The sequence below is a fragment of the Acipenser ruthenus genome, chromosome 32, assembly GCF_902713425.1.
Source record: "Acipenser ruthenus chromosome 32, fAciRut3.2 maternal haplotype, whole genome shotgun sequence".
NCBI classification, from domain to species: domain Eukaryota; kingdom Metazoa; phylum Chordata; class Actinopteri; order Acipenseriformes; family Acipenseridae; genus Acipenser; species Acipenser ruthenus.
The window spans coordinates 2,044,632-2,071,414 of record NC_081220.1 but is presented as its reverse complement, the minus strand read 5'-3'; the positions used below and the strand labels follow the sequence as shown (position 1 = coordinate 2,071,414).

The 26,783-nt window shown below is 43.0% G+C and overlaps 1 protein-coding gene and 1 non-coding gene across 3 annotated transcripts; one reads left to right on the top strand and one right to left on the bottom strand.

The window, feature by feature from the left end:
• The first annotated feature begins 1,483 nt into the window (after positions 1-1,483).
• LOC131703172 (CMRF35-like molecule 5) lies at positions 1,484-24,709 on the top strand. Of its 2 annotated transcripts, XR_009309703.1 has the most exons (5): positions 1,484-1,550; positions 4,179-4,508; positions 8,466-8,589; positions 17,243-17,317; positions 23,809-24,709. XR_009309703.1 is itself a non-coding variant. In XM_059006152.1 (4 exons), the coding sequence occupies exons 1-4, from the start codon at positions 1,511-1,513 to the stop codon at positions 23,879-23,881; spliced, it is 567 nt and encodes a 188-aa protein (XP_058862135.1). In that variant the 5' UTR covers positions 1,484-1,510; the 3' UTR covers positions 23,882-24,709. The 2 variants fall into 2 exon arrangements, 1 of the variants encoding a protein (XP_058862135.1); XM_059006152.1 differs by lacking the exon at positions 17,243-17,317.
• A 1,037-nt stretch (positions 24,710-25,746) lies between these two features.
• Positions 25,747-25,819, bottom strand: trnak-cuu (transfer RNA lysine (anticodon CUU)). The gene has a single exon. It is a non-coding gene; the product is annotated as a tRNA-Lys (tRNA).
• Positions 25,820-26,783: the final 964 nt, after the last annotated feature.

The following is a 26,783-nucleotide window of genomic DNA, read 5'->3' as shown; positions in this document are numbered from 1 at the left end:
CCTTCAGTTGACTTCACAGAACCTAAAATGTGTTGGCTCTTAAGGGCAGCAGTGTGGAGTAGTGGTTAGGGTTCTGGACTCTTGACCGGAGGGTTGTGGGTTCAATCCCAAGTGGAGGATGCTGCTGCTGTACCCTTGAGCAAGGTAGTTTACCTAGGTTGCTCCAATAAAAACCCAACTGTATAAATGGGTAATTGTATGTAAAATAATGTGGTATCTTGTAATAATTGTAAATCGCCCTGGATAAGGCCGTCTGCTAATAAATAAATAATAAAACTGGTATTAAGAGACAGCAAATTAGATGCTAATACAAATATTGAATTCAACAGAATTAGAAAGATTTAAAAAAACAAATAATAACAAACTATAGAAAGGCACTCAGGTCTTTTAAAGTGAGATTTCCCATCCTCCCTACACAGCCTTTACCCAGAAAACACACAGCAAGCCTTTGTCTTTCAGTTTGCTCCTTATAGAGGCTGCAGCTGGGTCCCTCATTACTAAATTGAACCAGCAGTCTTAACCAATTCCTCTACCCATAACTAGGAAACAAGAAAATAAAACAAATCAAACTCAATACTGGCCACTAGTGACCATTACCTGTCACAATGGGGGGAAATACATTTGAAATAAAGTTTACTTCCACCCTTTGTTTCTGAGAGCTCAGTTTGAAGAGAAACCAGCAGACACAGGGGCTGGAGTTGAGAAGCACTGCTGTGTATCAGTGGCTCTCAATCCTGGACCTGGGGTCTGCTGGTGTCTATTCCAGCTGTGCCTAAATTACTTAACTGGATCAACAGGAGGCTCTAATGCAGGGGTGCACAACTCCGGCCCTCGAGATCCACTCCAGGTTTTCATTCCAGATAAGTACCTATTAAGTAAGGGATAGCACATGACAGGGCGTGGGTTGTGTTGCATTAACATGTGGTTGGGTTGGAGGCACGAAGCAAAGCCGTGTGTTAATGCAACACAACCCACAGGCCCTGGAGTGTGTTATCCCGCTTATAAAACTGACACGATAAAACGTGGAAAAAACAAGTTTCTTTTTTAATTTTTCAAAAAAACAAACAATTTTATTGTATATTCTTCTGCTTTGAAGAAAAAATAGTCCATCAGACACGGTTAAACTGGAGGTTTTCAACATTTCCAACAATAAATACAATAATAGAATACTATGTTTTCCCAGCCAGGATCAAAATATTTAATTGAAGCCCTGTGCAGCTACTCACCTCAAATGCCTGAATCCCGTTAAAATGAGAGTACATGCAGCCGAGGGATCATGCAGCAGAGTTGTGCAGCCCTGCTCTAGTGACATGTTTGCTTTGCATGCAGTGTTTTGATGTGTTTCACACTTTGGTGTGGTGAAGTTGTACACATACCCATTTATAGAATACAGAAGGTCAGTCATTTCCTGTGGTATTCTGAAAAGTCATTTCCTGTGGTATTCTGAAAAGGGAAGTATCTTTGCCCAGTGTAAAAGCAAAGGGGGAGCAGATCTGCTCAGTATCTAAAGATGAAAGCCATTGTTGAAGTCACCATCTGTCTTATTACAGGTATGTTTTTGTGATTTGCTGATTCAGTAAAGAGTGTTTAATTGTTGTCAACTACTTATTAAAGAAGGTTGATTTTGAACAGGTCTGAGTTTCAGGAAACTGATGACAGCACTGTGATTCTCTAACCTGGAATACATGTAATCTGTTCTGAATGATTCTGTATACAGTAACACAGAACTGGCAATCTTCTCTAAACTGTATACACTGACTATTTAGAATATGTTCACTATTATGAACGCGTGCGTGTCAGTGTGAGTTTATAGTGCTTTACTGTGATAGATGAACGCGTGAGTGTCAGTGTGAGTTTATAGTGCTTTACTGTGATAGATGAACGCGTGTGTGTCAGTGTTAGTTTATAGTGCTTTACTGTGATAGATGAACGCGTGAGTGTCAGTGTGAGTTTATAGTGCTCTACTGTGATAGATGAACGCGTGTGTGTCAGTGTGAGTTTATAGTGCTTTACTGTGATAGATGAACGCGTGAGTGTCAGTGTGAGTTTATAGTGCTCTACTGTGATAGATGAACGCGTGAGTGTCAGTGTGAGTTTATAGTGCTTTACTGTGATAGATGTCTTCTGTAATGCTCCACACCGCACTCATGATGATTTCCTGTATCAGGTAGGGAGTCCTGCTCAGTTTGATGCTGTTCTCATTCATAGTCAGTGATTGGGTTTCTTTGTGTATTGATCAATGCCTTTCCCCCAATTTAAAATCTTTAACTGTTAAAATATATATATATATACAGTACAGTGCAAAAGTTTTAGGCAGGTGTGAAAAAATGCTGTAAAGTAAGAATGCTTTCAAAAATAGACATGTTAATAGTTTATATTTATCAATTAACAAAATGCAAAGTGAGTGAACAGAAGAAAAATCTACATCAAATCAATATTTGGTGTGACCACCCTTTGCCTTCAAAACAGCATCAATTCTTCTAGGTACAGTTGCACACAGTTTTTGAAGGAACTCGGCAGGTAGGTTGGCCCAAACATCTTGGAGAACTAACCACAGTTTTTCTGTGGATTTAGGCAGCCTCAGTTGCTTCTCTCTCTTCATGTAATCCCAGACACTCGATGATGTTGAGATCAGGGCTCTGTGGGGGCCATACCACCACTTCCAGGACTCCTTGTTCTTCTTTACGCTGAAGATAGTTCTTAATGACTTTTGCTGTATGTTTGGGGTCGTTGTCATGCTGCAGAATAAATTTGGGGCCAATCAGATGCCTCCCTGATGGTATTGCATGATGGATAAGTATCTGCCTGTACTTTTCACCATTGAGGAGACCATTAATTCTGACCAAATCCCCAACTCCATTTGCAGAAATGCAGCCCCAAACTTGCAAGGAACCTCCACCATGCTTCACTGTTGCCTGCAGACACTCATTCGTGTACCGCTCTCCAGCCCTTCGGCGAACAAACTGCCTTCTGCTACAGCCAAATATTTCAAATTTTGACTCATCAGTCCAGAGCACCTGCTGCCATTTTTCTGCACCCCGTTCCTGTGTTTTCGTGCATAGTTGAGTCGCTTGGCCTTGTTTCCACGTTGGAGGTATGGCTTTTTGGCCGCAAGTTTTCCATGAAGGCCACTTCTGACCAGACTTCTCTGGACAGTAGATGGGTGTACCAGGGTCCCACTGTTTTCTGCCAATTCTGAGCTGATGGCACTGCTGGACATCTTCCGATTGCGAAGAGAAGTAAGCATGATGTGTCTTTCATCTGCTGCAGTAAGTTTCCTTGGCCGACCACTGCGTCTACGGTCCTCAACGTTGCCCGTTTCTTTGTGCTTCTTCAAAAGAGCTTGGACAGCACATCTGGAAACCCCTGTCTGCCTTGAAATTTCTGCCTGGGAGAGACCTTGCTGATGCAGTATAACTACCTTGTGTCTTGTTGCTGTGCTCAGTCTTGCCATGGTGTATGACTTTTGACAGTAAACTGTCTTCAGCAACCTCACCTTGTTAGCTGAGTTTGGCTGTTCCTCACCCAGTTTTATTCCTCCTACACAGCTGTTTCTGTTTCAGTTAATGATTGTGTTTCAACTTACATATTGAATTAATGATCATTAGCACCTGTTTGGTATAATTGTTTAATCATACACCTGACTATATGCCTACAAAATCCCTGACTTTGTGCAAGTGTACCTAGAAGAATTGATGCTGTTTTGAAGGCAAAGGGTGGTCACACCAAATATGGATTTGATTTAGATTTTTCTTCTGTTCACTCACGTTGCATTTAGTTAATTGATAAATATAATCTATTAACATGTCTATTTTTGAAAGCATTCTTACTTTACAGCATTTTTTCACACCTGCCTAAAACTTTTGCACAGTACTGTATATATATATATATATATATATATATATATATATATATATATATATATATATATAATCTCTAAAAGCTCTAATTAGCCAAATTAATAGTTACAATAAGGGTTGAATTAAGTAACTGAGGGCTCGGCTGGAACACAAAGTAGTAGACACAGCGGGTCTCCAGGACTGGAGTTGAGAAGCACTGGTTTAGAAGACCTGAGGGCTTTTCTATAGTCTGGCTGTTATATTATTTTAAACATGTTTCTGATTCTGTTGAATTTCAATATTTGTATTAGGATCTCATTTGTTGTCTCTTAATACCAGTTTTAGGTTCTGTGAAGTCAGCTGAAGTATTTTATGGGATTGAAGGTGGAAATGTAAAGATTGATTGCCCATATCAACCTGAATATAACAAGAATGAAAAGTACCTGTGTCGTATTCGCTGGATGCCAGATAATGCACTAATCAGCAGTGGCAAGCCTGAGACCCTCGTTACTAAAGGGAGATTCTCTCTGTATGATAACCGCTCAGCGAGAGTCTTCACTGTGACCATCACAGAGTTGACACAAAAAGATGCCGGGACATATTACTGTGGAATTTATAATAAGATAAATGTGGATGAATACACTGAAGTGGAAGTGATTGTCAATAAAGGTATGTAATCAAAATCATTGTAATAATAACTCACCCTAATGACTAAGTTATAGCAAAATCCAGAGATGGAGACACATTTTTTGGAATATAGATGAAAGCAATATAATGAGAGGAGCTGAACACAAAATCACCCATCTAGCAAACATGTGAGAGCAGTGAGCAAAAAAATGAAAAACTACATGTTAGTTTCAGATGTGCAAGACAGCTCATCTGCTGCACTTTGATATGAGATGCTCAGTTGGCAGGTGCATCCGAGTACATGACTGCACGTATTCAGTCTCTAGAGTGACAGAGTAGACTTGGTTACAGATTTAACCCACGCGATCCCTGAAGGATTTCAAACCTTAAGTATAACAATCTACAAGCTTCCACACACCTTGCAGTCATGTCTTTTGGAATAGGTGCTATCTTGGCTGCATGATGGCAATACTTCTTATTTACAGTGTTCTGGAACACATTTAATTTGTTTTGTTTGTCAGAACTCTACTGTGCTGTATATTGTAAACTATTGATAAGTCATTTACTTTAAATATACATTATGTACAGATAATGCTTTCTTTTAATTGTTAGAAATCCTGTAAATTTGTTAAATATAAGGGTAGAGTAGCTTAATAATTACTGTTCTGCCATTAACTATCTGCTATTATGTGCAGTATTATTTGTCTCCCCTCCTCTCGTTTCCTGTCTCTCCCCACTCTCCTCATTTTTAAATTGCACTTCACAACTCCTCTAAACTGCTTCTTATAATTCACTTTAACTTGAAGAAGCACCATTGCAGAAAAGCCAGTCATTTTCTTCAAGCACTTTGCATGCAGCTTTGCAGAAATGAGCACAGTTGCTATTTCTGATGTAGTTAAAACAAGCACAGTTGCTGAGACTTTAGATAAAGTGTGATTACCGTCACGCAACAACTTTACTTCCCCCTTTTCTATTCAATACGTGTAAACCAAAAAAAAAAATAATTCACTGAGGAGGTGAGGAATTGATAAACAACTGCAACTGTGAAATACAGTAAGGAAGTTAAGCAAATACAGTATGCGATGAACTGAGGTAACAATACATAGAATTACATTGTTATACATTCATTTGGCATCAAACCTAACTTGGTTGAGGACTCGCTGGCTGGCCGTATGGACGAGGCAGAGACACCTCCCAATAGGAGATAACCCTAAATTTAAACAGGTGGAGATGGGGAAGGTGGTGGGTTATGATTACGAATGAATTGAAATGAAGACGAAGGGTAAGTGAACAGAGTATTTATAGTGCTACAGGTTTGAATTGCTCATGTGGAAATTTAATTATTTAAATTGGTGACATGAAGATTGGTGTCTGCCTCCTGAACTTTAGTTATTAACTTCATATTGTTTCAATCAATCCCTCTCTCTCTTAACTATGCTTTTCTTTATCAGATGAGCTTCTTTCTCTGTACCTTGGCTTGTGCAGGTATCAGGTGTGTTTCAGTTGATTTATCAATAAACCACAAGTTTGGGTCGTGCTGCGTTTCCTCTGTCAATGAGCTTTAGGACACACAAGAGGATGGCTGCAGGACATGAGTAATGCGTTTGGACAGATCCTCAGCAGTTCATTACTGTTCAAAGATACAGCATCTATGCAGATGTGACAGGGATGGCTGTGTGGTGATGTCAGGCCAGATGCAGGAAGAAAACAAAGAAGCAAGTACTGCAGGGCAAGGGTCACGGCCTGCGCCGTTTATTTAAACAAAAATAGGAGCAGGAGCTGCCTCTCCCTTCAAGACAGGACGGACCGGGACAAGATGCTGGCGGTCCGCAGCAGCCCTTGCATAGGCTGCTGAGCAGAGCAAGGGGGAAAACCGCCGGGTTGCAGCGGCTGAGAAGAGGGCCAACCCCAGCACCACCGCTGGACCTGGCTCCGCTGCCGCTGTCGCCTCCCGAGGGTCTGCTGCCACCCTCGCCTCCCGAGGGTCCACTGCCGCTGTCGCCTTCCGAGGGACCGCCGCTGCCCTGTCGTACATCGTCTGGGGATGCCAGTTCGCCATTGCCTGGGGATGCCAGTTCGCCATCGCGTGGGGATGCCTGCCTTGCACCGCCCAAGGATGCCTGCCTTGCACCGTTCAGAGATGCCACGCCTGCTCCGTTCAGGGATGCCACGTTTGGATGCCTGGGGTTGCCTGCTGCTCCGCATCGCCTGGGGTTGCCTGCTGCTCCGCATCACCTGGGGTTGCCTGCTGCTCCGCATCGCCTGGGGTTGCCTGCTGCTCCGCATCACCTGGGGTTGCCTGCTGCTCCGCATCACCTGGGGTTGCCTGCTGCTCCGCATCACCTGGGGTTGCCTGCTGCTCCACATCGCCTGGGGTTGCCTGCTGCTCCGCATCACCTGGGGTTGCCTGCTGCTCCACATCGCCTGGGGTTGCCTGCTGCTCCGCATCACCTGGGGTTGCCTGCTGCTCCACATCGCCTGGGGTTGCCTGCTGCTCCGCATCGCCTGGGGTTGCCTGCTGCTCCGCATCACCTGGGGTTGCCTGCTGCTCCGCATCACCTGGGGTTGCCTGCTGCTCCACATAGCCTGGGGTTGCCTGCTGCTCCACATCGCCTGGGGTTGCCTGCTGCTCCGCATCACCTGGGGTTGCCTGCTGCTCCACATCGCCTGGGGCTCCTGGAGGTTCCACTTCGCCTGGAGTTGCTGTGTCTTTTGCTTCTCCTAGTGTTGCTGCCTGTCCTGCTTCGCCTGTGGTCACCGAGGGTCCTGCTTCGCTGGGGTCGCTGCCGGCTCTGCTTCGCCTGGGGTCGCTGCCGGCTCTGCTTCGCCTGGGGTCGCTGCCGGCTCTGCTTCGCCTGGGGTCGCTGCCAACTCCGCTTCACCTGGGGTCGCTGCCGGCTCTGCTTCGCCTGGGGTCGCTGCCAACTCCGCTTCGCCTGGGGTCGCTGCCAGTCCTGCCATGCAGCAGGAAGTACTGTGGCCAGAGCCCCACAAAGCGGAGCTGCCGGCGATGAAGAAGAGGGGGAGGTCAGGAGACCAGCTCCCCCAGCCACACTTTTGTGGCAGGAAAAACGGTGGCCGGTGACCCGGAAGAGGGAGCTCCTAGCCACGAAGAAGTGGGGGGTGGAGGACATTCCACCATGGCCGCCCCCAGAAACATCTTGCTTTCCCCTCTTCCGGGACTATGAGACTGAGGAGGAAGGTGGCCATAGGGCCATGTGTGCTTCCACACCACATAAAGATAGTGTGCATTGCATGACTGAATTGTTTACCTGGCAAGGTTAATCCAAGAGTTTTATGACAATATAATTTAAAAACCTGTACAACAAAACTCCATGAAATACTGCAAGAAGCCCGTCATTATTGAGACCTCTTTATTTCAGCTTTAAAGTGTTTTGCTTGGAGGTCTATGGCATACAGTACATTATATAGTGTATGTTTTCTGTTGCTCTTCAAATGCAAATATTTTTACTTGACATGTCTAGTTTGGCCGCTATGGTGTCCCAGGTGTCTTGCTTCTTTAGCGTATCCTTATAATCTGGATGGGACAGTTGAGGGCACTTTTGCACCCTGAAAACCAGTCTTTCGTTCACCATCTTTCACTGTATATAGTGCAGATAACGTCACACAACTTCAGTTGATTGGTCTAGATGGAAATTATTAAAAGATCGCTCTGGTTTCTATCCCGTGCGGTTTTCCGCTGTGCTGCTTTTCCGTTCCGCACTCAGTGTAATTGCACCCATTCAAAACAATACATTCCATTTTTTCCACTTTCCGCTACCATGCCCAGTGTAATCAGACCTCAAATGAAGTAAAGGCAAGAGGCTGCTCAGGGTTTGGTTTGGTTGTTTAGCCTCCCCACTTGTCACAAGCCGCTACTGAAACCCACAGACTACTTTACATAGTTCTGCACTAATGGTATAATCTGTATAATTTCTTTTGAGGAATGTTAAGCAGTAGAAACAGTGTAATAATTTTCACTTATTTTCCTTTTCTCAGCTCCGAAACCCCCCCCCAACCACAACTCGTGCCACACGCTCAAGTACCACCCCTTCCACCACTACTGTGAAGGGGAACACAGACAATGGACAAACAAGGGATTGTACATCCAGCAGCCCTGCAGGTAATTCATTTAATCAGTGTCCTTTTGTAAGACCTCTATACTTCCAATCCCTGCCCATCGGAGCACCATTGCAGAAAAGCAAGAAAACTTTCTTCACGCGGTTGGCATGCAACTTTGCAGAAGTGAGCAGTTGCTATTTCTGATGTAGCTAAAATAAGCCCAGTTGCTGAGACTTTAGATAAAGTGTGATTAGGGTCATACATCAAGTTACATTTTTTGCTTCCCCTTTTTCTCTTCAACCTCTATGAACCAAAAATAAATAATGCACTGAGCAGGTGAGAAATTGCTAAACAACTGCAACTGTGAAATACTTTAAGCTAAGCAAATACAAAATGAACCAAAAGAAAGAATCGATATCATTCGAATGGGCGGTGAGCCGAGAACACCCTGGCCGACTGTGACAGGCTGTGGCTGTAGGGGTGACGTCAGGCCAGAAAGAAACAAACACGCAGACTGTGTTAAATTTAATACATTACTGAAAGCAGATATACGCGTCTATCATATCCACAACAGAAACATGTGTAGTGTTAAAAGTAAAGCAAAAATAGTTTTGAAAACTGTCCATAATGTTTACTTGGGCGCTAAGAATGAAAAATCTTAAGAAGAAAAAAATGGCCTTTTTGAGTAATGGAAATTGGGAAGTAATGTTAAAACTTAATAATGCATTAGTAAGACCTCACCCAGAATATTGTGTTCAGTTCTGGTCACCTCGTTACAAAAAGGATATTGCTGCACTAGAACGAGTGCAAAGAAGAGCGACCAGAATTATCCCGGGTTTAAAAGGCATGTCATATGCAGACAGGCTCAAAGAATTGAATCTGTTCAGTCTTGAACAAAGAAGATTACGCGGTGATCTGATTCAAGCATTCAAAATTCTAGGGGACTTTTTCGACCTGAAAAAAGAAACAAGGACCAGGGGTCACAAATGGAGATTAGATAAAGGGGCATTTTGAACAGAAAATAGGAGGCACTTTTTTACACAGATCATTGTGAGGGTCTGGAACCAACTCCCCGGTAATGTTGTTGAAGCTGACACCCTGGGATCCTTCAAGAAGCTGCTTGATGAGATTCTGGGATCAATAAGCTACTAACAACCAAATGAGCAAGATGAGCCAAATGGCCTCCTCTCGTTTGTAAACTTTCTTATGTTCTTATGTTCTAAAATGAAGGGCAGCTGGAAGGTTAATATGGCATATCCAAAAACAAAATTAAAAATGAGAACAGCAGGTTTAAAAACAAAGAAACTACCATCGTGTAGCAAAACTAGCCAGGGTGTAGTTTCTCAATTGGCAATTCTTTTCAAATTTATTTCCCCTCCTTATATTACTCTGTTCTGTAATATGCTGTGACTCAAAAGCTAAAACCAGTTTGCAGGTCCTGGACTCTCCTCTGCTGAACTGTATTCTACATGGTTCCACTAAATACAGTCCATTCCCTGTCTAATCCATCCTCTGTGTATTTAGTGCTTTCATCTCCGTCTGGGAGTCTACAAACTGCTCTTACTCCATGATTGCCCACTGCTGATCTGGCTGCTTCGAGCAATCAGATGTTTGGACTGCAGTTAGTGCTGAAGCTATCAGGCCATTTTAGTGGAAGGGTTGTAAAAGAAAAGTGGACACATCTGGTGTGGACTCTTTGCAAAAAAATAATAAAAAAGCTCTTCTAAAGCTGTGCAGAAACAAAAGGCTGAGTTCAGCGCAGTAAAGTTGTGATAAATAAGTTCCTCCTTTTGATAAAAAAACAAGCAGCTGTTCATTTCAGTTTGTAAGTGAAAAGACAGCAACATATTTCAGTTTTAATGCCAGAAAGCCACTGACACACAATCCTCCATTTTATTACAAGTGAAACAGGTGAAAAAAGTATCTGCAAGTCCATTGTTCTGTGACCTCCAAAAGGTCTGGATTTAAACCACAAATCACTGAAATCCAAGGCACTCCTTCAACATGAAGAATGATGGTTAAAAAACCTTTATTAATATGGCATACACAAAAAGAACAACAAAAAATTAGAAGAGCGTAGCAGCAAAACTAGCCTTCATCAGGGTGTAGTCTCAACTTGCAATTCTTTTCAGATGTATTTTTCTTCCATTGTATTACTCTATTCTGCTCTTTTACTGCGTTCTGCTGACCTCTATTCTACACGCTCCACTCAGGGGAGGATTTAGACCTCATTAGGCAGCTGTAGAAAAGATCGATCTTTTATTGGTTAAAAGTAGCTGGACTTGAGCTTGATACAACCAATGAGTTCAAGCAATGAGAACGTGTATTTATTTACTTTTTAAATTGTAGCATTAGCACATGAATACAAGCCAAATATGGCTGCAAAAACACCAGACAAGACACCAAGAAATATTAAACTTCTTTATATCCTTAAGGTAATCTAGCTAATAAGACTTATGAACCTGAAATTAAACCATAAAAAGTAAAAACAAAAACTCAGTCTAATGTAGCTGACACTAGAACAAAATGTTACTTAAATTTGCCTAAAAATAATTTGTGGGATGTAGTTACAAGGCTAGATCCGCCCCTGCCACTAAATACAGTCTAATCCACTGTGTTTTCCTCAGTGTATTTAGTGCTCGGGCCATTTTAGAGGTAGGGTTGTAAAAGAAAAGTGAACACATAACCAGTGTGGCCTCTTTGCAATATATATATATATATATATATATTGTGATGAACTTAGGTTCGTTGCCCCTTTACAAATTGACCCAGACACAGAAAATTGGGGGTTCAGCGCTTCCGCTCACTTTTAATAATACAAACAATAATACAAAAACAAAAACACCTAGCTCTTTACGAGCACTAAATGAACTTTCAGGAACACCCTGACTACAAGTAGGATGGCTAAGCCGTTTCCCCACCAAACAAAACCCAACAAACTAAAACCACACAGGTTAGACACGGCACTTACTTCAGTATGACTGCTCGGAGACAGAGCACACTATCTGCCTCCTTCTATACAGCAGCCATGAGCAGACTAGCTGCCTCTCTTAAATACCCTGCACCTGGTCCTAATTTAACAATAATTACCAGGTGCAGGGGATAATTAACAATTAACACAATGTGCATTCGCACATGTTTTCTTCTATGCAGGGAGGATTAACCCCCTCCCTGCTGTGTTACAATATATATATATATATATATATATATATATATATATATATATATATATATATATATATATATATATATATATTTGGATAAAAACAACTCTTCTAAAACTGTACAGAACCAAAAACGTTAGGTTACTTACCGTAACCCTGGTTCCCTGAAAGAGAAGATGTTGCCCATTGGGTAGGTATTGCTGAGCTCTCTATACCAGAGCTGCTGATACGCCCCTTCCTGGGATGATGCACTCAGTCCACCCACCGAGGGGATAAAACTGTCATCCAAAGGAAGCCATTTCTCTTTTTCCGTTGACCCGTGAGGGCGACCGAAGCGACCTCGCAGTTGGTGGTTGTCTTCTCTTTCAGGGAACCAAGGTTACGGTAAGTAACCTAACGTTCCCTTTCAATTCGAAGACGACCACCAATGACATTACGTATGGGATAATTTATAGCAGAGCCGTCGCGAGGGAGAAGGAATGGCAGCATATGAGGGATGCACAAGCACTGTCTAACCCAGAGGTTAGCGGTGCGAACTTACACCCTCCACAACCCTTGTGCCTAAAGAAGACGGTAGAACCTGGAGAAGGTATGCGGCGTAGCCCAGCTAGCTGCAATACAAATATCAGACATCGAGGCACCTCTGAAGAGGGCCCAAGATGTAGCCAACCCTCTAGTGGAGTGTGAGGCTACCCTACCAGGTGGGGGCAAGCCAACACCATTATACGCAGTTGAGACTGTATCCACAATCCAATGTGACAGACGCTGCTTAGAGAGGGGCTCTCCTAGGGTCCGTGACAGATGAAGAGCTGGTCAGATTGACGCAGAGCTCTTTATCCTATGCATGTAGCATCTCAATGCCTGCACTGGGCAGAGGAAATTCAATCTCTCATCCTCCGTTGAAGCAAACAGAGGTGGATGGAAGGACTCCAGTTCCACAGATTAATTAACGTGGAAGGCTGTGATCACCTTGGGGAGGAAAGCAGGGACACCCTGCTGCCATCCTCCCAAATACGCATGCAGGAGCTGTGCACAGACAGTGCCTGCAGCTCACTGACCCGCTTAGCAGAGGTGATAGCCACGAGGAAGGATGTCTTCATAGACAGGTACTTCAACTCTATGGAGTGTACGGGCTCAAACGGGGCTTTCGTGAGAGCCTCCAGTACAATATTGAGGCTCCATTCGGGGAGAACAGTCCTCCTGGGAGGGCATAATCACCGAGCGCCTTTAAGAAACCGGGTAGCCAAAAAATGCGTGCCCGGAGACATTGAATCTATGGGAGCATGGCAAGCAGAGATAGCCGCTAAATACACCTTCAAAGTGGAAGGTGACCTACCAGCATCAAGCAGGTCTTACAGAAACTGTAAATGACTGGCATAGGGCAAGATATAGGCTCATGGCTTCTAGCCAGACACCAAGCCTGGAAATACCTCCACTTATACATGTACAAAGACCTAGTGGAGTCTGCCCTAGCACTCTGCAATGTACACACAACCGCATCTGATAGCCCTAGTGCTAACCAGCAGCCCCTGTCAGGGGCTAGACCCATAGCCGGAACCTGCCCGGTTCTGGGTGCCAAAGAGTGCCTCTCGCCTGACCGAGGATATCCATGCACAGTTGAATCTCTCAGGGCTGGCTGTGCAACAGCTGGCACAGGGTCGAAAACCAGATTCTCCTGGGCTACTTGGGGGCCACTAGGAGAACTGATGCTTCCTCTAACTGGACCTTTTCAAGAAAGGCCGGGAGCAGCGATAAAGGCGGGAAAGCGTACAAAAACACTAGGCCATTCTTGCGCTAGGGCGTCTACGGCGAGTGGACCACCTAAGGTGGAGGGAGTACCATAGGGGGCAATGTGTCGTCTCTGCCGAGGCAAAGAGATCGATCTGCGCCTTCCTGAACCGTTCCCAAATGTGCTTCACTACCTGAGGGTGGAGTCGCCACTCTGACAGAAGGGGACCACTCCTGGAGAGGTGGTCCGCTGTCCAGTCAACTGCTCCGGGAATGTGTGTCGTCCATAGGGACAGCAAGTTCCTCTGAGCCCATGTCAATAGCATGAAGGGCATGTGATGCAACCCTGGGGATCATAGGGCACCCTGGTGGTTGACATACTGTCGTGTTGTCCAACCATATCAACACATGTGTACCATGCAGCACTGGGAGAAAGTGGTGGAGAGCAAGGGAGACCGCTTGCAACTCCAGCATATTTATGTGCAGGGATGTCCAGCGGTCTGGCTAGGATCCGCGTACTCCTCTGCATTCCCAGACCGCTATACCAAGTTGGAGGCATCTGTTGTCACCACTTGGCAGCTCAACACTACTCTCATTCACACACCTTCGCGCAGGTGAGAGGTCATCCGCCACCAGCGTAGGGCTGCTGAGCACGCATGAGACACAGTCAGCCGACGGTGTCTGTCGCGTTTGGCATGGAGGTGGAACACATTGAACCACCCTTGTAGCGGGCGCATGCGAAGCAGACCCAGCTGAATGGCCGATATGGCTGTGACCATCAGACCCAATAGTTTCTGGCACAATAGGAGGGTGAACTGTGATCTCTGTTGAAACAGGGAGAGGCAACCCTAGATAGCTGCATCTCTGTTGTCTGACAGGTATGCATGCATCGTACTGGAGTCCAGCCGGAGCCCCAAGTACGTCGTGCACTGCACCGGTGTAAGCCGACTCTTTGCATCGTTGATGGTGAGGCCCAGCCTCGGCAGATGCTCTGTCACGACCGCCGTGTGGGCCACTGCTCCCTCTCGCGACTGGGAACAGATCAACCAGTCGCCGAGATAGTTTATTACTCTGATCCCCTGCAGCCGCAGGGGAGCCAGGATGGCGTCCACGCACTTTGAAAACGTACGAGGAGCTAGGGAGAGGCCGTGTGCCAGCACAGCAAACTTGTAAATGCTTCCTTGAAAAGAAAAGCAGAGATAATTCCTGTGCTCTGGACGAATGGGATTGTGAAAGTACGCGTCCTGTAATTCCACAGTGGTGAACCAGTCACCCGGCCAGAGGGACTGGAGAATGTGATGGTGCGTCAGCATTTGGAACCTCCTTTCTTTTAGAACCCTTTGAGGAGCCTCAGGTCTAAAATGGGGTGAAAGCCGCCGTACTTTTTGGGTACTAGAAAATACCTCGAGAAGTATCCCTCTCCATGGGAGGTGGGGTCTTCGAGATGTATGGCTCGCTTGCCCATCAAGGCGGCCACTTCGTTCTGAAGTACCGAGGCCTGGAAAGGGTCTGTTACGAAAGTATTTGTGATGCCTCGAAAGGGAGGAAGTCCCAAACGAAACTGAAGCACGTAACCGTTTTGCATGGTGGCGAGCACCCAGGAGCCTGAGGTGCAAGCACGCCAGTACTGCAGCTGTTGTGCCAAAAAGGGGGCCTGAGGCCGCCAACCTGAGGCCGCCAACCTGAGGCTGAGACAGGGCAGTTTGGGGTGGTTGTTTAGGGTGCTGGCCCTGGAAACCCCTCCTGTGATGCTGGTGTGTGGACTGGCCACGTCCTGCATTCCCTCTGCCTGCTGGTTGGGGAGGGGACTCCTGGGGGAGCGTGGGTAGGGAGCAACGCAACCACCTGCCAGGACGCCTCGCGTTACCGGTGGGATCTCTGTAAGATCTCCTCCACAGCTGGCCCAAAGGTATGTCCTGGGGACAGAGGTGCGTCAAGCAGCGCGACCTTATCAGCATCAGGAACTCTGGCTTGTGACAGCCACAGCTGTCTATGAGCCATGATCAAGCTAGCCAGCATGCTAGGACCTGAGTCTGGACGATCCCAGGAGGAGCGTACCTCCTCCATGAAATCTGGGAAGGCCGGCAAATTCTGAGGGCGAGGAGCCATCGCCTGTGTCCGGAAAACGGACCGGTGTCGGTCTGCCGCTGGCGTCCAGGGGACCTTATGCAAATGTGCCTAACCTAACTGCTCAATAGCGGGATGCAGCAAGGCCCAGCCCCGTGGAGGAGAGTGTGGCTGGAAGAGTCACTCAACAGCGGGGATATGGCAAGGCCTAGCCCCGTGTACTCAAGAAAGAATAGACATCCACTCACACATGACAGACAGATAACAAAGAGCGGCCTACCAAGCAAGCGAGGAGGCCGCTGAAAGACAAAAAGGCAAAAAGGCAAAAAGGCAAAAAGGCAAAAAGTCTTGGTCTTTTCAAAGTCGTTAATTCCGGCAAAGCGGCAAGCCAGTTTTCAGCACGAATGCAAGCGAAATACAATCAACTCTATTTGACTCGAGAGGCTCTTTTCTATGAACACGCTCAGCTCAACACAAAGGTCTTACCGTACAGTCTTGAGAAGGAAAAAGAGGAAGATCTTCCTGTGAGTGACGGTTTTATCCCCTCGGTAGGCGGGACCATGTGCATCATCCCAGGAAGGGGCCTGTCAGCAGCTCTGGTATAGAGAGCTCAGCGATACCTATCCAATGGGCAGGCATATCCCATATGTAATGTCATTAGTGGTCGTCTTCGAATTGAAAGGGAACCATTGACACCCGATCCTCTTAGTGGAAAGTCACACAGCCACATTCTTCCTCTTTGCCAGGTGTCAAAACCGGACAGGTCACTGACAGTCTCAAAGTTTGCAATCGTGGGATGAGATGGGACTGGCCCATGGATTTGGTCTCGGGGGATGATCTGGCGCAGGGGAGTTGTTAGTTTTGAGAGCCCCCTTTGCTCTTATACTTCTTATGCAGTGTGGTTTATACTGAGTGCATTGAAGATTGTTTGAGGACTTCAGAGTCGTTAGTGCATGTGGATGAAATTATTTTTTCATCCTCTAGAACAGGGGTCGGCAACTGGCGGCCCCTGGGCAAATGGATGTGCATTTGAGGTTTGGTGGCGGCCCCTCTGAGTTTCTTTATCAATGTTTTCAATTTTAATAAAACATTAATTTAGATCAGCCACCTCGTCATAAAACCGCAACACTTGTGCAGCCAACTTCTGAGTTGTTGCTGCTGGAGATTTCTCACAGTAATCGCAGTCTGTCAATGGTTGCTAGGCAACAGTTCCAAGGCACGTGAGAGAGCACGCAGCCAACGTCACGTGGAAGTACATCATCAATGCTTACGCAGTAACCACAGTGCGAAGTGCTGAGCCAGCGGAACGACAAAGGTGATTTTTTAAAAAATAAAATGTTCAGTTTTGTAGTGGCGGCCCACAAGCCATTTTGCGTGTAGCCACAGCGGCCCCTGGCTACGTTGAGGTTGCCGACCCCTGCTCTAGAACTCTAGAACAAGATCATTTTCCAGCAAGAAATGTTTGCTAATTGTGCATTTATTAAAAACCCGCAAATGAATATGCCATGAAATATATTATTCATAAAATAGAATAAACAGAATTTCAAATTACATTTTTTTTATTAAATACTTTGAAGGTGAATAATTTTTATTAGGGTTGTTAGGTAAGTAAGGTAATTTGCTTGCCTGAGTCAAAGAACCTTCTAAATATGGGCTGGGAGACTGGCCTTAAATATACACATTCTGTCTTGTTGGCATATGCTACTACTTTCATGCTGTGTGTTTCGTTATTGAGACATGTTGTTTTATTCTTAGCTGACACACACTCAGAAGCAACAGCCAAGGCTGCAACTGAGGAGAAAATCACTGAAAAGGCTCCAGTCGAAAGAGGTATTTCATTTGATTTACTTTGAGTTACTGAGGTGGTTCCTGGGTGGTTAAAGGTACTTGGCCTGTGGCCTGGTGCCTCACAACACTCCAAGGGTGTGAGGTAATAACTGTCTTACTGCACACCCTGCTGTGTATTGTAATCTATGTAAACTGAGATAATGGAATGGCAATATTGAGATCCTGAGATAAATTATCTTGTGATTTTTTAATGGCCACAGTGTATGTTTGCAGAATTTTTTTTTATTTTTTATTTTTTTATAAATTTAGTCGTTGCCAATTATTTTTTATTACTTTCTCCCAATTTGGAAATGGCCAATTATTTTATTATGCTCAGCTCACCGCTACCACCCCTGTGCTGACTCAGGAGGGTGAAGACAAATACACGCTGTCCTCCGAAGCGTGTGCCGTCAGCCGACCGCTTTTTTTCACACTGCAGAGTCACCCAGAGCTACAGCGTCGGAGGACAACGCAGCTCTCGGGCAGCTTACAGGAAAGTCCACAGGCGTCCGGGCAGACTACAGGGGTCGCTGGTGCACGTGAGCTGAGGACACCCTGTCCGACTTCGCCCTCCATCCCCCTGGGCAGCGCGCTGCCAATTGAGCACCGCCCCCTGGGAGCTCCCGTTCTCGGTCGGCAAAGGAATAGCCTGGACTCGAACTTGCGACGTCCAGACTATAGGGCACATCCTGCACTCCACGTGGAGCGCCTTTACTGGATGCACCACTCGGGAGCCTGGAAATTTAACTTGGTGTTAAATGGGACACAGAATGTGTCTTTTTTATTCTTAGCTTACATGCACTCAGAAACAACACATTCTTCTGCCACTGGGAAGAAAACCACTGAAAAGGCAATGGAACAAGCAGGTATTCAATTAAATTAGGGCATCAGTGTGGAGTAGTGGTTAGGACTCTGGACTCATGACTGGAGGGTCGTGGGTTCAAACCCAGGCAGGGGACACACTGCTGCTGTACCCTTGAGCAAGGTACTTTACCTAGATTGATTCCAGATAAAAAACAAAAAACTGTATAAATGTGTAATTGAATGTAAAAATAACATGATATCTTGTAACAATTAGAAGTCACCCTGGATAAGAAATAAATAATAATAAATTGGTTTATTATGCCACTTTTGCATCAGCCTCTTACACTGACGGAACTGGCAGTAGAAATCCCAGTTTTGAGGAAAGCATGAATCACTCTTACTGGTGTGCTGTGAGACACAATGTCAAGCAGCCTCACCTTGGAAATGTAGGAAGAATGGTCTGTAACAGGTCCAGTCCTTGTGGGCCGCAGTGTTTTCTGGTTTTTGTAAGAACCCACCAGTGTGTTGTGTGGCATGCTCAGGTCGGTTGCCACAATTTGATGATTATTATTACGATATTATAACACTTTTTTGGCAACCCTAGACCCTGCAGTAGGATTAGCTTCTGCCTTCAGTGGCTATTAGTTTATCGTTATTGACTTTGAAAAACTTGAGAGCTACTAACCCATAACTTGAAACTTGAACTATTTTTGGTCTCACATTACTAGGGCCCTGCGTTTTACACAACCTGCTTTCTTAGGCTGCACTTCATTCCTCCCACCACAAGGTGGTGATGTAGTCTGCTTAATTAAACCACTTATTGATTTAATAATCTCCCTATTCCTTTAATCATCTCAATTAGTCATTCTATTAACGCGCATTGATTAGGCGGCAGCAGCAGCTACGGACATTTATTTAGTCATGCATCCCTTTATTACTAATACATCTTATTCAATATGATTTCTTAGAATGTGTAAATAAATAATTTAAATGTTTCAGTTTACTAGTAGGAACAACAAAATATTATTGTCAACAAAATATTTAAAAAAAAACAGCACTGATTCCCAGAACAATTTATATAAAATACTGAAATCATAACATCAGTGCTGTAACATATATATTACACATATAACATAATAATAATAATAATAATAATAATAATAATAATAATAATAATAATAATAATAATAATAATAATGCAAGGTTGTTAGCAAGCAGCACATTTAGTGTCTCTAACTGTTTCATGAAAGAAAATGTCCCATGCATTTAAGTGTTGCTATTAAACTGAAGTATCATCAGTTGGTTAACCTGCCTTCTTTCATAGATTGACGTTGTTCTGTAAAAACTTGGCCAGAAGAAGAAACACTTCTTTCAGCATCTACAGAATTGGGAACAACTGACAAATATATTTTAGCCTTTTGTGTTAAATTGGGAAATAATTATTCAGCTTTAATCCAAAATTCATTCAAAGTCATTCTACTGCAGTTTTCTTTTGCATATGGTAGATATTTGTCCATTTCTGATTTACAGTCAGCATCAAATCCTGGAATAGAATATAATGGGAGGGCTTTCAGATCCAAACTACACACTTGTTGTGGGTCGAATATCCTTACTGCCATCAAAAAGTTATGAGCTGGTTGAATAAAATGTGGTTTCTTTTTGCATTGACCCAGGTTGTAGTAATTAGTCAGTTTTTCAGAAATGTCATGGAAGGTTTTTACACATAGTTTGTTTATTGTGGTGTCTGTGCTGTGTACCTCTTGTGCCATTGCTCGGTATGTATTTATTAATTCTGCAACTTTATTATTTGTTTGATGGACTCTCACTTCATGGCTTTCAAACCACTGAATCAGATCCACTAGTCCCTTGGCATACATCTCAATTAGGGAGAGTTGAGATTTTAAACTTTGCACATCTTTGAGCAATTGTATTTCTTTTGTATTTGTATTCTCGTCAGTAACTACAAATACACTGTCAGACATCTTTACCAGTTGTACAATTTTCATCTTGTGCAACTCAGCAATTTGGGGTAGATATTCCCTTCTCAGTTGACTTGCTGTAGGAATTGCTCCTGCATTTTTTACATTTATCCATTTTTTCCAGGGGAATATTAGCACAAACAAATCCCTCTGTCAAATCGAAAATAACATCTCGTCTGCGTTCAGAATTTTCGTTTTTTACTGGAAGACGCCGTCTCATAGCCGTCAGTCTCAGCCTTTTGTTTTCTGTGTTTTTCTGATGATAAATGGCAGCTATTTTTGACTTTCGAGTGTGGGCCAAAGATAAATGGAAAGTTCTGCAAAATAAATTCTACCCATCAGTGTACAGAACACCAGGTGGATATTGTTGCATGCGTTCACTCAATGAAATGACTCTCGATTTCTCTTTTAACGCATCCATTTATTCAATTACCATTTATACTCATCATAATTAGCTGTTTTTTTCTAATTAGTCGAAGTGTAATGTGTTAATTTCTTAATTGTGAATTTGATTACTATAACTGGAGTGGCTGCAGGGACATCTAGGGGATAGTAGTTGAATTACAATTGAAAAAAAACAGGTTGCGTAAAACGCACGACCCTGTACATTACATTAAGTGGACAATTTTGGTTACAAGTACTGAGTAATTACTTATGTGCTTACATTGTATTTACTTTGGCCAATCAGGAGAGACTGTGTGACTTTGCAAGTGATGACTTCTATGGAAGATGGCATGGTTCCTGCTAGCTTCATTTTACTGACAGATTTCTGAAAACTCAGGCAATCATTTCAGTGTTTCTTTTACAGAGTTTCATGCAATAATAAGTGCAGCAATAGCAGCAGCATTCAGTGCAATGAGGCTTTCTTGCTCTAGCAGGTTTTTTATTGATCTCCATAGTAACATTGCTCTAGCGGGTTTGTTCTTGATCTCCATAGTAACATTGCTCTAGCAGGTTTGTTATTGATCTCCATAGTAACATTGCTCTAGCAGGTTTGTTATTGATCTCCATAGTAACATTGCTCTAGCGGGTTTAGTATTGATCTCCATAGTAACATTGCTCTAGCGGGTTTGTTATTGATCTCCATAGTAACATTGCTCTAGCAGGTTTGTTATTGATTGCCATAGTAACATTGCTCTAGCGGGTTTAGTATTGATCTCCATAGTAACATTGCTCTAGCGGGTTTGTTATTGATCTCCATAGTAACATTGCTCTAGCAGGTTTGTTATTGATCTCCATAGTAACATTGCTCTAGCGGGTTTGTTATTGATCTCCATAGTAACATTGCTCTAGCGGGTTTAGTATTGATCTCCATAGTAACATTGCTCTAGCGGGTTTGTTATTGATCTCCATAGTAACATTGCTCTAGCGGGTTTGTTATTGATCTCCATAGTAACATTGCTCTAGCGGGTTTGTTATTGATCTCCATAGTAACATTGCTCTAGCAGGTTTGTTATTGATCTCCATAGTAACATTGCTCTAGCGGGTTTGTTATTGATCTCCATAGTAACATTGCTCTAGTAGGTTTGTTATTGATCTCCATAGTAACATTGCTCTAGCGGGTTTAGTATTGATCTCCATAGTAACATTGCTCTAGCGGGTTTAGTATTGATCTCCATAGTAACATTGCTCTAGCAGGTTTGTTATTGATCTCCATAGTAACATTGCTCTAGCGGGTTTGTTATTGACCTCCATAGTAACATTGCTCTAGCGGGTTTGTTATTGATCTCCATAGTAACATTGCTCTAGCGGGTTTGTTATTGATCTCCATAGTAACATTGCTCTAGCGGGTTTGTTATTTAATGCAAACATGTAATTCATTCTCTCACATATATATATATATATATATATATATATATATATATATATATATATATATATATATATTATTCTGTGTACATCATGTTACTTGATAACAATATTATTAACTGAAGAAACACAGCCTCTACTAAATCAATTGTTTTCATCAAAAATGACATCTTCATTAAGGTCATTTTAAAAAAAAAATGTTTTTAAGATGTGGCAGTTAAGTAAAGCTATTGGGCTCGTTTGGTTGTTTTAGCGGTGACTTCAAACACCAGGTCTGTTCCAGACTGGAGCCGGGTTGAAAACAATCCCAGCAGGAGTACTGTGTATGCAAGGTTTTAGGTTTGCTTACTGCAAAAATCTTTCACAGTGTGTCATTTCCGCACAGTAGTAACGACCTGTTTGGTTCTGCCTCTCACCGTGGGGGTGTGTCCATGGCTCCTTGTCATAATGGCACACCCACCAGACAGTTCAAGAACCAATCAATCCTTGACTATGATTCCCTGGAAACAAAAAATAACTGATAGTGTGCCATGGGTGCAGGTGTTTGGCACTCCACATGCATTCAAGAATCCAGTGATGGGGCTGTCCCTATTACAAAGAACTGTGCTGGTGATTTTGAAGTATGCTTTATCATCTTGTAGTTTTACTCATCATGAGCCATAAGATACACCAGTTTCATCCCAACATATTTGCAGAACTTGACCCACCTGCTAATCGCAAATTAGAAGTCCAGTATTAATGGCGGGTTCCCTCTGGGGTAGAAGGAATAACCTTCTGACAAACAAAAAAGACGCCGTCAGTACCAGGTTTGTAATTTGCAATTAGCGGGTGGGTCAAAGTTTTGATTTGGTCCAGGCCCTAGTTTGTATTTTATTCTCTCTTACTGTTTTTGTGTTAAACCCTTTGTAAATACAGGCCTAAATCTCCAGTATACAGTAGTTGGTTGAGAAAGATGCTATTTCTGGTTAAAAGACCAACCAAAATGTAAAATAGTCATTGTAATGAATATAATCTGTCCACTCAGAATTGCAGAACTAGAAGTACTGTACATTGCGTTCAGTTACTATGTCAGGGACATGCTGAATGAGAGCAGTGGCTTCTAGATGTTCCCCGACACACCATAACTAGGGCTTCAGGTGTTCAGTTTTTATTTGTGAGCATGTGATGTCCCTTTAGAGTACACTGCAGTGCAGTATTCAGCGTGATAATATAGGAATTCATGATGTATACTAATTTCTGTACTGCTCAAGGATTTTAATGCAATTCATGATTACGGCTTCTGGTTTTTCGGTTTTTATTTTAATCACCCTGTGATGTCCCTTTAAACCTATTTGGAGCTTCTTTAATCAAAATCTAATTACCAAAGGAACTTGCTTCCTTTTACCCTTCTATATCTTGAGTTAACAAACAACGTGGCCTCTGCCATTGCCAATCCACTATAAATTGGGGCCCACCCAAATATCAGTGCCTGGCTACGGCACTGGTTTACAGGGCTGCATGAACCACTTAGAAATGTTCCACAAATTGAGTTTGCACTTGCAACGTGGGCAAGAGTGGTGAATAAATGATCAAACAACCAAGCAGGAGGCATTTAAAAATCACAGCTGTATTGTAGTATGTTTGTTTAACACTGTGCTTTAAATAGTGCCACTCAAACATGTCACCTGACAAGCATGGATTTCCAGATGAGATGATCTTGTGTAAATGCTCTCTGCGAATGGAAAGCACATTTTCCTGAGCTGTCTGTGAAAACAGCAAGAGGACACTACGTATGAGTATATGGCCATTTTTCATTTGTCTTGAGCACAATGTCTGCAGTAAATTAGAAGACACATGGAAGCTATAATACAGTGATGGTCAATGTCAAATGATGATTTTTATTCTGGATCTTTTTATTTCCAGGTTGGTGTTTGAGAGAATCCAAGGGACCAGCTTGAGTTCAAGGCTGCAGGACCACACAAGCACTTGGCATTAGCTATTTACTGGTACACATCCCTTTTCATCCTGTAACAGGGTCAAGAATGCCCTGTTCAAATTTATTTTACACTTGTATGTTATTATTTTTATAAAATTATTGTGTGATTTGATTAGTGCACGCTTTGTGTTGTCTGACACTTTTTGATAATTGGCTTCTCCACCAGCTTCCCTATGTTTGCCCTGTTGAGCACCTAGTAATTGAATTATTGATCAATTTACCCACCTGAATATAAATAACACATGTTTTTACAAACGGGATGGCCATCCTGGGGTTTGTGTGTCTGTGCAGCAGTGGGAACGCAGTGTTTGGAGCGGGGAACGGCGAGTGAGAGAGACTGAAACGGACCAGTAAATGGAGCATCCCGACAACAAGTATTGGGCTGATGGTATGCTGGTGTGGAGTAATGAAAGCAAACGGCCCGAGTGTTTTTTTTAGCCTATTTGGTAGTCGATTGGAGTTTAAGAAGTGCACAGAATAGGCTATATTGCGATGCTGGTTTCTCTCTCGCTCTCTCTGTGTGTGTTCCCTCCCCTGCACTGACATTGTGTGCGTGTGTGGTGTGGGTATTTGGACTTTTGTACTGTGGTATTGTTTTTATTATGACAGTTTTACCGTGTTTTGGAATGTGTATCTCCACTGTATTGCTGGGTAGCAGCGTTGTTGTATTTGCTGTTTAATCCATGACCTCATTCATGTGAACCTTGTTTAACTGCTTGAAATCTTGCTACCTGTTAATAGGTGAATGGAATTGTTGTTTTATTATCAGTACCATTTGAAACTAGGTGTTGCTATTGTAAGCTTACAATAAACAAATGCTTGTTAAAATGTATCTGTGATTTTCTTGGTGACCTTGTTCCTACATTTTTAGATCTGTTATCTGAATAAAAAGAACCTAAAGGATCTTCTGTAATCTGTTCTGTGCCTTATCGCACTGAACTGGTGTAGTCAGGCTACATTAATACTTTTACATTCAACACTTGCTGCATCTTGTGATATTTTGTAATTAAAGGCAGGTTTGTGGTGTGTTTTTACTCTTCCATGACCACGGAGGTGTTACACCTGCCTTCCTCCTTTGCAGTGTAAAGTATATCAAACGTGTTCTTAAAATCTGATGAAGATTCCCATTTGAATCGTAAGTATTTTGTTTCCATTGTAACTATTTACACACACTGCTCTGTTGGGCTCTCAGGTTGTTATCTAACAAAACGACGTATGTTGTGCTGCCATAATTGATTACATAGACTTTCCTGCCCCGTCTTGCTTTCATCTTAGATGTGATCTCAGGTTCTGCTGAGTTCTGCTCCCTCGATCACGTTCTGCAGCATCTCGCCTTGCTGATCACTCCCGTATGCTTTGACGGCTTAACAGGTTGGTCTCTGTGGCGCAATCGGTTAGCGCGTTCGGCTGTTAACCGAAGGTTGGTGGTTTTTTGTCGATCGCCTTTTTGTCAATCCAGTAAACCCGTGTATTATGAGAAACGTTCAACAGCTCGGCAACACCATAATAGAATCCTGACAAGCTGCGTTTGTTACAGTAGAAAACCGCATTATTTATTTTAGCACAGACTAGGGTTGTCTTGTATCAAGGCCCGATTGGGTTTATTATGCACATACCAACTGTTGCTCCATGAAAGATGTAATGACAAGTGTAAAAAAAGAAACGGATTGAAGCCAACCCAAAAAAGTTAGATTATTTATTTCAATATCGTTATAGCTATAAACGATGCACGCATTTTACAATCGCAATTGCTATATGACAGTGACCAATAAGTAATTTTGTTGCAATACTGTATACAATGTGAACAGAATCAGACATTGCTCCGTTGCCTCGAAGAAATATCTACAATTTGTATTTAAAAAGGACGCCCAACGTGGGGCTCGAACCCACGACCCTGAGATTAAGAGTCTCATGCTCTACCGACTGAGCTAGCCGGGCTGACTGGTGGAAGTATGTTTTCACTGTAACCAACTGAGCTATTAATTTGTCGTCTGAGAAAATACTGAACGACACAACCAAAGATTCCAAATATAATCCACTGAACGTCACCAAAAACAGCTTTGATGACACAAAGTCGTATGACACGAACCCTAAGAATGTTATTCCAGATTCATTGTCGCTTAGAAACAACTGCAGCCTCCCTGCCTCAATACAAATAATACCAATACAAAAATCGAATTACATGTATTTAAAAATGAATGGTCTCCTTCATCTGGAAAGATTGGTTCTACATTTATACAGTATCAACCTTAATCTCAGTTGAGAGGCACCCAACCTGTGGAGGATTTTAAATGTGAGGGGATGTGAATAGAGCCAAATACATTTGCATCATTCTGTAAATATATATCTTTATATATAGCTACATTTATTTATTGCTACATTTATTTCTAAATTTATGTATTTCTAAATGTATGTATTCCTCTATGCATTTGTTTAAATCATTTATTTATTTCTACCAAATAAATTATTAATTTATTTAGTTTTAATTAAACGAGGAACTACAATTTATCAGAGTTCAGGGATGTAGACAAGGAAGCAACATGCCACTCTTGTGTGCAATTCCATTCTATGGTATCGACCAAACAAACAGGAAACTAGAAATTTTCAAACAGGAAATCAAAAATTTCTAGAATCGAGCAGCACCTTCAGGTTTTCAGTGAAAGCTGGTCAGGCTTGGATGTAAGTTTAAAAAATGAATGTATTTTAACAATTGCGCAGTGGCGCAGCGAGCTAAGGTCGTGTGCTCTTCAAGAACGCCATGTTTCTAGTTCAAACCATGTTTTTTTTTTCTGCGATATGTGCTGTTTTAAAACATAAATAATGTGTTTAATATAAATGGTGTGGATATCAAACTGCTTGCACACCCTGGTATGTTTTGACGTTGACCAACATGTGAAATCAC